Below are 11,235 nucleotides of genomic sequence, written 5' to 3' on the forward strand. Positions count from 1 at the left end.
TGCTAGGTTTCTTCCACTTTGGACGAAAGAAAGTTGTTGTGTTCTTGCAACTTAGCCATGTCCTGCCGAAGGGAGGTTATCTGAGCCAAAAGCTTGGCTTCGGCGGTGAGTTGCATAATGGGCGAACCCGAACGGAGTGCATGGGCAGCGCGGGCTAGCTCCGCCTTCCAAACGGTGGCTCTTCTTCGGCAAAAATACGTATGCGAAGTGGTCCCGTGTGTTCTTTTTAGGATGGTGGGTTGGTTCGGATCATATTCCCACAGACGGCGCCAAACTGTTGACGCTGAAAAATAGTTCGACACTTTCCCACACAACTTAGTGATGTTGGACCTTCGGTGTGCTCTGGGCCTCGATAGAGCGCGTGATCTGCAAGATAACAAACACTCGGTAAGACCTAGGACACCGGTATGGTACCGGCCGAAGGCTCTCTGATGCTTAAATAAGTATGGATTTAGTAAAGTTGAACTACATATCAATAGGCTGTATGCCGTAAGTTCTGAATACCTCCATTTTGGGGAATTGTGCTTCTTTTATAGACCTTGGGAGGTGTGCAAGTTGTGTTGAATTTCAATGTGGGATCTGTAGACATTGATTGTGGGCTTGCCACGTGTCCTAGAGGAGGGGTTGCCCTAATCATTGGATCGGTAGGTCTGGGTGCCGGGCAAGGTGCCGAAGGCTACAATAGACCCAATCTTGTCCACGCGTCCAATTCTCATTGGCTGTTCATTTTGGTATAAACAAGGTGTCTCTTTCTGATTTCAATATAGTGTTAATGCTTATTTGGGCCATTTGTAAGGAGCGCAACTCCCACCTTTGGGATGGTACTCGTGTTGACCCTGCATTTGTCTCTTTGTAGGCTACTAGTTGGCTTCAGGAGTTCCATCGTGTTCATTCGATCCCCTACACACACCGCCCGCCTACTGCCCGTGAGATGGTTGGCGCCCTTGGAATGCCTTGATTCAAAATTAATGTTGATGGGGCCTTGAACATCCCCCTCGGCCTGGGGTGTGGGTGTGGTGGTCTGTGACTGCCGAGGAAATTTCATCTATGCTCGCATTCGGAGGTTCTCGCCATATCTATCGGGCCGAGCACATTGAACCTGCTTGTTGTCCGTGAAGGTTTGAGTCTGGGTTCTTCTTGGTAATCCTCACCGCTCGCCTTAGAAAGTGACTCTCACGATCACACCACTATCTTAAGGAAAAATACGACTCTTCTTTTCTTGGCCACCTCTACGAGGATGCCAAGTTCCTTTTATCTCAGCTTTGATGGGGCTATTGTTGCCCATGTTTCTCGCCACTGCAATGATGTCGCTCATTGCTTGGCTAAAATCTCTTTCTATTGATGGTTTGGCTGACTGGAATGAGTGGCCCCATGCTATCATCCAGGATGCCTCTTAAATGATTGTAATCTGCTCTAGTGCTTTGCCTCAATTTGTTTGATTTTGCTATTTTCCCTGTGTGCTTGAAGTAAGTCTGATTTAATTTATGGATCCTAGTTGGCTAGTATGATATATGAGGTTTTGATGTTATTTTGTTTGGTAATAATCTGAACAATTTAGGCATTTGGGTATTGTAAGCATGATTTTGTTTTGGTGTATCTTTGTTTTTGTAACTCAAGACTTGATGGTCTTGAAAGATGCCATTTTACTAGAGTGAAAAAAATTGGGTTGATTAATCTAATAACCAATGTTGTTAATTATGAAAAATAATGAATATATATTGTCCACATTGTTGTTTTTAAAAATACGAAAAGATATTCCATTAAAAAAACCATAAAAACAGTACATAGTGAGAATCAATATGTTAACTGGCCTCATTAAAATCTGCTCGGAGGAAACCACATGGGACAAAATCCCGAGGAGGAAAGAGTACTACTCATACTTTCAATTAACAAAAGTCAAACTCACATGAACTGATAAAGAAGGCCTCTTATAATGAAACAAATTGATCTATTGAAATTTAGCATCATAATTCTTTGCACAGATAAAACTTCTCTCTGCGGGCATTGATTCAATCTTCAACAGAGAGCTAGACACGGAGAGAGTGAAAGAAAAAGGCTCATCAATGAGCAGAGAGCTTGATAGGGAGCTTTGAAAAATAAAAGGAAATGGCAACAGCATAGAGAAAGAAAAAAAAAAGACTGATTATAGAAGGGAGGAGAAGATGGAGAACTATACATAAGCAAACACCCTTCGGGGGAGGAGAGCCAACGACTCTCAATGTTGGCAAATGAAGGATCGCTAATTGGCATTAGCCATTAGCTCTGATTATATGTAGAAACTGATTTTCCCTTATATTATTCATATGATCATTATACAATATATATAAAGTCTGTAGAGAATAATCTATAGTTACAACAAGCCATTATCATAAACATAAATATGGAGTTATGACCTAATAACAACGTAACTGACAACTGACCATTTCCTATCATTAGTAGGATTAACTATTGTAACTCCCTAATACTCCCCCGCAAATCGAGCGCACACAGTATAGCAAGATTTGAATGAAGAAACTACATAGTAATTGAGATGGCGGCAGCAATCGGTTGTAGTAGTCCAGTAAAGGGAACCAAAAAGAAGAACTCCAATCTCCAGAGTTGCAACAGCGGCATGAGAGAAACAAAGTAAACATAATGCCCATTGAAAGGCAGGAAGTGAAGGTAGGATAAAGAGCATGCGGTAAGTGAGAAAAAAAAGTAGCCATGTAGAAAAATAAAAGTTGCGCAAAATAAATAAAAAAAGTTACACCCATAGGAAGAGAGGAAGTGGAAAGAAAAGAAAATGTATCACATGGTAAGCAACACAGTAGAGGATGCAGCACAACAGTAGAGGATAAGAGGTGAAACCAACTTGGGACACAGAGAAAAGAAAACGAGAGCATGGGCAAGTTTGAATTTCAAAGCACCATAGAAACAAGAAGGTATGAGGAAGAAAACCACGGGGGAATAGAGAAGTAATAAAGAAAAATCATCACACGAGCATAGAAGCCCATAGAGATTAAAATAAAGAGGGATTATTGACCCAAAAAAAAACAATAATAAGAAATAAAAAAGGAAACCAAGTGAGACAGAGAAAGTAGTCAAGAGAGGGAGAGAGAACAAGATGCAAGAGACAATCCATGAAAAGGAAAGGAAACTCAAGATTCCAGAGACAACCCATGACAGGGAGAGAGAAAACACAATTGAAAAGAAGAGAAGAGAATACCTCAGTAACATAAAATAATTATAAAGAAAAGAAGACAATATCCGAGTAAAAGAGAAGAAGAAAGGCAGCGCAAGAGAGCATTGAAGAAGACAGAGACCAACAGTAAAATCAAAGAAATAGATTGGGCTTAAGAGGGGAGGAGAACACAGGTTGAGCATAGATAGAGCATGAGAGGCCGATACCAAGGCAACAACACAATGATAGGGCTTGAGTGGCCAATACCAAGTCGGCAACACAGAGGAAGAAACAAGGGCTGTGCAAAGGGAACACTGGCAGGGTAGCAAGGTAGAGAAGGCTCATGAAGCGAGCGTTGATTTGAGGCTCACGGAGGAAAGAGAAACCAGCTCAAGAGAGAGGCGGCGTGAGGGAGACAAAGAAGTGGACAGAGATGTCAAGAGAAAGAGAGAAACCAACAATAGAAAGGTGTGGTCTTCAAGGGAAAACAGAGATATGGCCATCATGCCAAGAGACGGACATGGAGAAGGAAGTGAAAGGAAGTTTTATTTTTATTGATTTTTTTATTTATTGTTATTTTATAAAGAAGATACGGGCTTCTAATAAAAACAAATAAAAAACAAAATAATAAAAAACAAAATAAAGGAAGGAAAGCATAAAGTTGAGGAGCACGAGTGTTTGGGCAGGAGAGAGAGATGAAGCGAAGGGGAAGCATGCGTGTAGATAGATATTGGAAAAATGGGGGGCTCATGACACCAAAGAGAAAGAGAGAAAGTTCAAGAGGGAGTTTTGATAGAGAAAAAAAAAAGAAAAAAAATGAGATCCTGGAGAGAGAGAGGGAGAGAGAGGATAGAGCACATGAAGGATAGACAACGATTGTGCAAAGGGACTAACGACAGTGAAGCACAGCAGGATAGATACAAAGGCTGGCTAGGATAAGGCTTGGCGAGCGATGACAACTGACATGGGGGAGAAGGCTCAATCTTCAATAGAGAGCATAAAAAGGAGAAATGGCTCAATCTTCAACAGAGAGCATTACATGGAGAAATGCATGGCTCAATCTTCAACAGAGAGCTAGACACGGAGAGAGTGAAAGAAAAAGGCTCATCAATGAGCAGAGAGCTTGATAGGGAGCTTTGAAAAATAAAAGGAAATGGCAACAGCATAGAGAAAGAAAAAAAAAAGACTGATTATAGAAGGGAGGAGAAGATGGAGAACTATACATAAGCAAACACCCTTCGGGTGAGGAGAGCCAACGACTCTCAATGTTGGCAAATGAAGGATCGCTAATTGGCATTAGCCATTAGCTCTGATACCATGTAGAAACTGATTTTCCCTTATATTATTCATATGATCATTATACAATATATATAAAGTCTGTAGAGAATAATCTACAGTTACAACAAGCCATTATCATAAACATAAATATGGAGTTATGACCTAATAACAACGTAACTGACAACTGACCATTTCCTATCATTAGTAGGATTAACTATTGTAACTCCCTAATACATTCCATGATAGCCACAACCAACAAGGGGCACACACAACCACAACCTGTCGATGACCCCGAAACCAGAAAATAGAGTATCCAGGACATCAGATATGCCAAAACACCAGTATTTCGGGGCAAAATCAAAAGAGAGGTAAACCACACAGATCCGAAGTAGAGCAGAAAACTCCAATCTGCAAATCAGAAACACAAAACCAAACCAAGAAAACAAAGAGGGAGGGGAGGGGCGAGTAGAAGGAGAGGATGAGGAAGGGGGGAAAGGGATTGGAGGGGAGAAGAGGGATGCTGGAATTCCTTAGTCTAGAGTATTTTTTCTTCTTTCGAGAGGACCCAAGGACACCATTGTCGACATTGTTGTTAAGTAACCATTATTGTTGTAATATACATTTTTGTTATAAGTATTTTTCTTTTCTTTTTCTTTCCTGTGATAGTTGTGATTATTTCTGTTGATTCTTAGATACATATATAGATAAGGTAAAGATGTTGATGAATTAGTTCCGGGTCTTAACTGTTAAAGTGATCTTATAATGGGAAAGTTGGTTTTACTTCCTCCATATAGAAGGAGGAGCGTGTGGAACTAGTTTTGTCCCCTTGGCACCATATAGAATTAGTTTTGTCCTCTGCCTGCCTCAATTAATTTTGTACCTTTATCAATTAGTTAGAGCACTGAAGTTTTCTTGTTCAACATGGCATGTGGTGGTAATTGTAATTGTGACATAGTATGATAGATCCCATCAATTCATTGTTTGTGGAAGATCTTGATAAGATTTTTTTTTTGGCTTCTTTGTTTAGACGATGTATATACTTACATAAAATAAATAATAATTTTATTTTCCAAAAACATCTTGAAAATATTTTATTATTGTTGGTTAAAAGTTACAGATTCGGATGGATGCTTCTTAGTCTTTGCCCTATTGTCATTCTTCTTGTTCTAGGTGCAAGTGCTTCTCGACGAGCAGACATGGTTAATTCTCTCTAATATGAAAAAGTTAATTTATATTTAATAATTTTGATAGAATAAATAACTTGGCTATCATGTTATTTATAAGTTAGGAATATGGTTCTGATCATCGGAAAAAGATTTAAAATTTTAAGTTCATTAAATTAGGATTTGCTGGCTAATACTTGAATCACTAGGACTCGAATCCTTTTTGTGTTTCACTTTATTAATCTAATCAAACTATAAATACTTTCTAAACGCGTTTTTGGTGTCCCATATGGATTCCAAAATAAAATCGAAAGTTACCGGTGCAAATTGTGTTAATAGAAATTAATGTTTTGTGCTTTGATTTCATAACCAAAGTTATAAATGAAGCAGCGAGCGTGTCTATACACAGTTTCAGGTCGACATTATTTGTCTGGCTAAATAGTTGATAGATTGAGGTGTTTGTCTTTATGCATAACGTATTTGTCACTACCTATGAATTCTGGGTTTTTGGATGAAAGCCCCCTTCCCAAAAGAATTAAGAATATTTCTGAGTTTTCATATTACAATACCTTATAGTAACAAAAATAAAATAAAAAATAAAAAATAGAATGCCATACAATTAGTAGAGCCATTTATCTGCGGGGTGTGAAGCCAAGTGAGCAAGTAGAACGGAAGGTTCCAGTTTCATTGTTTATCAGGTCGACATTTGGTAGTTTACTAGTTTTTCATTACATAATTACTCCTTGTTGTCAAAGTGAAATCTCTCATTATGAATTCAGTGGTAAAGAGCGTTCACACACCCAAAATTGACGTCGGCTTGTAAGTCTCTCTAGTAGAAGGAGAACCTTGATTATGGGATCTATTTTGGCCATATATATATGGACACGATCAAGATGTTTAAACCTTCTTTGCCTAATAAGAACAAGGGTGTCTCTTTGTTTTGGTGCCTACCTTGCACCCCAAAACAGTGTACGCTCTCTGGACACTTGGGCGTCTTTGAAAATTTAGATTTTTTTTTCAGAAAAAGAAAGTTTATAAATATACCACCACCTCCATCTACAAGTTAATGCATGTATATTTCAATCAGTCACTTCACTGCCTGAGGGAATTTAGTTCTAAAATGGCTTCTGCATTTGCAACTATTGCTCTTCTTCTCTCCCTTAACCTTGTGTTTTTCACTACAGTGAGTTCAGATCATCATGTTCCTAATTATCCACCAACACCACCAAAAACCCCAAAACACCCTCCCCCGTCAACCCCAACCTCAACCCTAACACAATCTCTTCTAACCCCAATCCCAACGCTAGAACAACCTCCTTCAACCACAACCCCAACACAATCTCCTCTAACCCTAATCCCAACGCCAGAACAACCTCCTTCGACCCTAACCTTGACTCCGACCTTGACCCCAAGCCCAAGCCCAAGCCCTCCTAAAGCCTCTTGCCCTGAGGACACCCTTAAGCTTGGGGTATGTGGCGATTTGTTGAATGACTTGGTGCACCCTGTTTTGGAGACCCTACCAAAGACCCCTTGCTGTAAACTCATTGAGGGTCTTGCTGATGTTGATGCTGTTGTGTGCCTTTGCACTGCCATTAAAGCCAACGTTTTGGGCATCAATCTTAATGTGCCAGTCTCCTTAAACTTGCTTTTGAATTTATGTGGTAAGTCTATCCCAACAGACTTCCAATGCGCCTAGGGGTGCCATGACCTTCTCATCTAGTGCTGCCCTTCTGAAGCTTTGTTGGAATGAAAAATAAAAATATATTACCTTCGAAATGTAATATATTATGCATTTTGGCTTTACTTTGTAATATATTATGCATGTTTCCTTCGAAATGTAGCTGAGATCTAGAGTGTTCTCTCTTAGGAATGTTCATACATTTTCTTCAAAATAAAAATAAAATTATGCATGTTTCACTCTTGAGTTTGTGGTTTTTATTAGGATTTGTCCAATATAGATCCCTACATTTTCTATTTCCTATACATATACCCATCACTCTATAAATCTATGTGTAAAACCCAATTTCAAATTTAAATTACCAGTAGGATATAAGAGATCGTAGTATTCCTATATTTTTACATCATTCCCACCATACTTTATATTTTATAAGAGGTCGTAGGTAACTTGCTTACTTGAATCCCAGTCATTGGGTTTTATTTGAAAAAATTGGGTATTTTAAATATAAAAATAAAGAAAAGGGTTGTAGGTGATTAAAAATAAATTTTATGGGTCTAAGCTCAATTTACTATTTTTATTATTGATACAGACAATGAAAATTAAATAATGCGCCAATCATGATTATTAGTTATATGGATCTCATCATTTCGACAACCGAAAATGAGAAAAAAATAATAAAATAATAAAATAATAAAATAAAAAAGGTGTTAGTATCTTGCTTGAATGCATGGTCTAAATTGACATATGACAACATGATACACCATTAGGCAAGATAAGCCTCACAAGCAGAGACGGAGCCACAGTGGGGTCAATGGGGTCGCACGACCTCTTGGAAGCCATGAAAATAAGCTTAGAGGTCCCTTGGAGCTGCTGGTGCGACTTCTTGGAGCTGCACACCACGTGGTCGACGAAATGCCTGAAAGAAGAAGGAAGAGTTCGCTGAAAGGTTGAAGAAGAAGGAGGCTGGCTGGCGCGCGTCTTTTTTTAAAAAACAACCTGGGCAAAACGACGTCGTTTCGCCCAGGAATTTTAAATGACCTGGCCAAAACGACGTCGTTTTGGGCCAGGTCTAAAGAAAAAAGATAATGACCAGCGTATCCTCCAGCCTCTCCTTCTCCACAAATCCAATTCCTCCATTCCAAAACCCCAATTTTCCCCAATTTTCTTTTGTTACTGCTTCTCCAATCTGTCCTTATTTCCATTTTCAACATTTAAGTAAATGTCTTTGTCCTTTTACTTTTATTTATTTTTATATTACTCCATTTACTTAAGTTTACAATGTAAATAAGGAAGTACCCCCCATTTGGATTCAAATAAAAATACTAGAAAATCAAATTCTCACCAAATCAAAATATGAAAATTCGGTTTTAGTGCAAAATATGATTTAGGCTAAAAATGATGGCTCATTAAGTCAATATATACTTCATACTAAAATCCCATAAAATCAAGTTTTCTTATTTGATGTGTAGAGAATAAAAGCCGCCAAAAATTATCTTGAGAAAATGATTATTCCGAAAAACCATTTTTCATACTTAGTATTGCACCTCCGTTAAAAAAATTCTGGGTCCGCCTATGAGACACTATAATTGAAGTCAAAGCAAAATGGCAAATTGCTATCTATTGGCCTCTGGACCATCACAAAGCATTCTTGCCCCCAGTAATAACAAAGTTTACACTTTAATATTTATCCGAAGTGCAACTTCGCCACTCTTGCGCCTCTGTGCATGCCATTCTAATTTTTTTTTAAATTAAAACTTAGGCAGCAGTTTAATTAAGGAATTTAGGGTAACTACATAATCTCCTCTCTCCTCCCTCCCTTTTCTATGTGATCTCGAATAAAATGATGTCTCAAGTTTATGTGTTTAGTGCGTAAGTGAAGTATGAAATTCTTAGAGATGTTTATCGCACTAATTTCCAGTAACAATGTAAGTTTTTATTTTCATTTTTTTGCATATGTAGAATATATATGTTGATTCCATCCTAAATTTTTTTTTGGGACTTTTACACTAAGACCCCTTGTGTTTCGATTCCTGGCTCCGCCACTGCTCACAAGAAAACATTGTTTTTCCCGTTATCACTCATGTGCCTATAGATAGTAAATTCATCCTTAAATGTGTGATTTTAGTTAACATGGCTGGATCATATGATTAAATAGATATAATTATTGAGTTTATTTCTTTGGGAAACCAAATATGAACCACATGTGCAACATCATTCATTTTCGATAGAGTTCTTGCTTCTACCATGCATTTTGTAAAACTACGCAGCATAAATTAATCTGGCCGGTTTAATCCAATAACATCAATCATATGCAATATCAATGGGGACATCAATAAGGTATGACAATTTCTAATTAAGCACAGACAAAGCCTTGTGGCACCTTTCCCGTACATACATTAACAAGCAAACTAAGAGCAACATGCACTTCGAGCTTGACAATTCCCAGGACATTGGCCTTAATAGCAGTGCACAGACACAATGCAGCTTCAAGAACTGCAAGACCTTTTTGTCCCAATAACCTCGGTCACCAACCCTAACCAGCTGCGTTTGGGGCATTTTGTTAAATTTGCTGTGTAATGTCCTTGTTGTCCGATAAAATCAGCACAAGGCTAAATATTTGTTTTAGGCTGTAGATATTATCAGCTTTCTATACATGTATATAAGAGAGGAAAACCTCTCCACTAAGTTTTCATCCATCAGAAAAATATCAGAGAACCAAGTCTTAGTTTAGACCTCTGAGTTCATCTTTTCCTTGTTATTTTCTTCTCTTCTTTTATCATTGCGTAAAATCCAACATGGGTATCAAAGCTTAGTTGAAGATTTATTTTGCTAGCTGTATGTGTTAGATAAGAGAGGGACAAAATCCCCACTAGCCATGACAGTTCAAGCAGAAATGGTGTCATTGAGAAAGCTATGAAGAAGGGCAGCAAGAAAAGAGCCAATAAGCTTCATCCTCTGCAAACACCTTGAATAAGAGAAGCTAAAATAAGGCATTGAAGAAGAGAACAACTCTCTCATGTTAGATTTTTTTTTTTCCCAATCAGTTGGGTGGTTGGTATTACTAGCATCTTTTCCATTTGCGACTCACAGGGAGAAAATTCTGATCCCATTTTAGTTTAACAGATTTAGTCTCATGTCTGCTCCACCGGCAAAAACATCCTAAAGAAATATTCAAAGCCTTGTGGTTGAATATTTGTTTCTTTGCTAATATGCTCTCTCTCTCTCTCTCTCTAGCGAGGAATCATGAAACTGCTAATGCTACTATCCTTATATTTTTAAGTAGCGAAATGCTAAAGAAACCCTAATTTATTATGTATCTAGTGTTGGATGATCTCTCCATCATGAAGAAGTCCTTGCAAATCCCAAAAATAAGACCCAACTACATGAGATAGAGACATCGTTTCCTGAGGCCAGGTGATGACATGCCTAATCAATCTATTAGTATTCTAAACTTGGGATTTCTTACCTAATTAATCCCCTCAGAAGACAATAGCATATACATGAGTACAAATTGTGGTGCCCATAAGTGCTTATGACTCTCCATACACAATGACATGATACAACTTATGAGCGCTTCCCTAAGAGCACCTCCACCCCAAAGGGCAAGGGCAAGGCAAAGGCAAGGCAATGTTTGACATTATTCACGTGAATAGTGGCAGCCTTGTCTTTTTTGGTTCCACTCCAAATGGCAAGGGCAAGGAAAAATACTATTCACTTTAATGTATTTTCTATTTTTTATACTTAAACCATTAATTTTGATAAGGTTTTCAAACAATATTTTCGATTGCCACGTGTCACTATTTATTATAAAATTTTCGGATAAATTTTTGAATTAAATTTTCGGATAAATTTTTGAATTAAATTTTCAGATAAAATTTTCAGTTGTCATGTGTCCATATTTATTATAAAATTCACATCTCACTCATCATACAATTGAAATACTTCCGGTCCTCATA

General features: G+C 38.0%; 1 protein-coding gene across 1 annotated transcript; it reads left to right on the top strand.

Annotated features, from left to right (window-relative positions):
- The first annotated feature begins 6,618 nt into the window (after positions 1-6,618).
- LOC103331719 (uncharacterized) lies at positions 6,619-7,525 on the top strand. The gene has a single exon (XM_008234365.3). The coding sequence runs from the start codon at positions 6,668-6,670 to the stop codon at positions 7,295-7,297; it is 630 nt and encodes a 209-aa protein (XP_008232587.2). The 5' UTR covers positions 6,619-6,667; the 3' UTR covers positions 7,298-7,525.
- The last annotated feature ends 3,710 nt before the right edge of the window (positions 7,526-11,235 follow it).

Source organism: Prunus mume, linkage group LG5 (genome assembly GCF_029339155.1).
Source record: "Prunus mume cultivar Tortuosa linkage group LG5, ASM2933915v1, whole genome shotgun sequence".
Lineage (NCBI taxonomy): Eukaryota > Viridiplantae > Streptophyta > Magnoliopsida > Rosales > Rosaceae > Prunus > Prunus mume.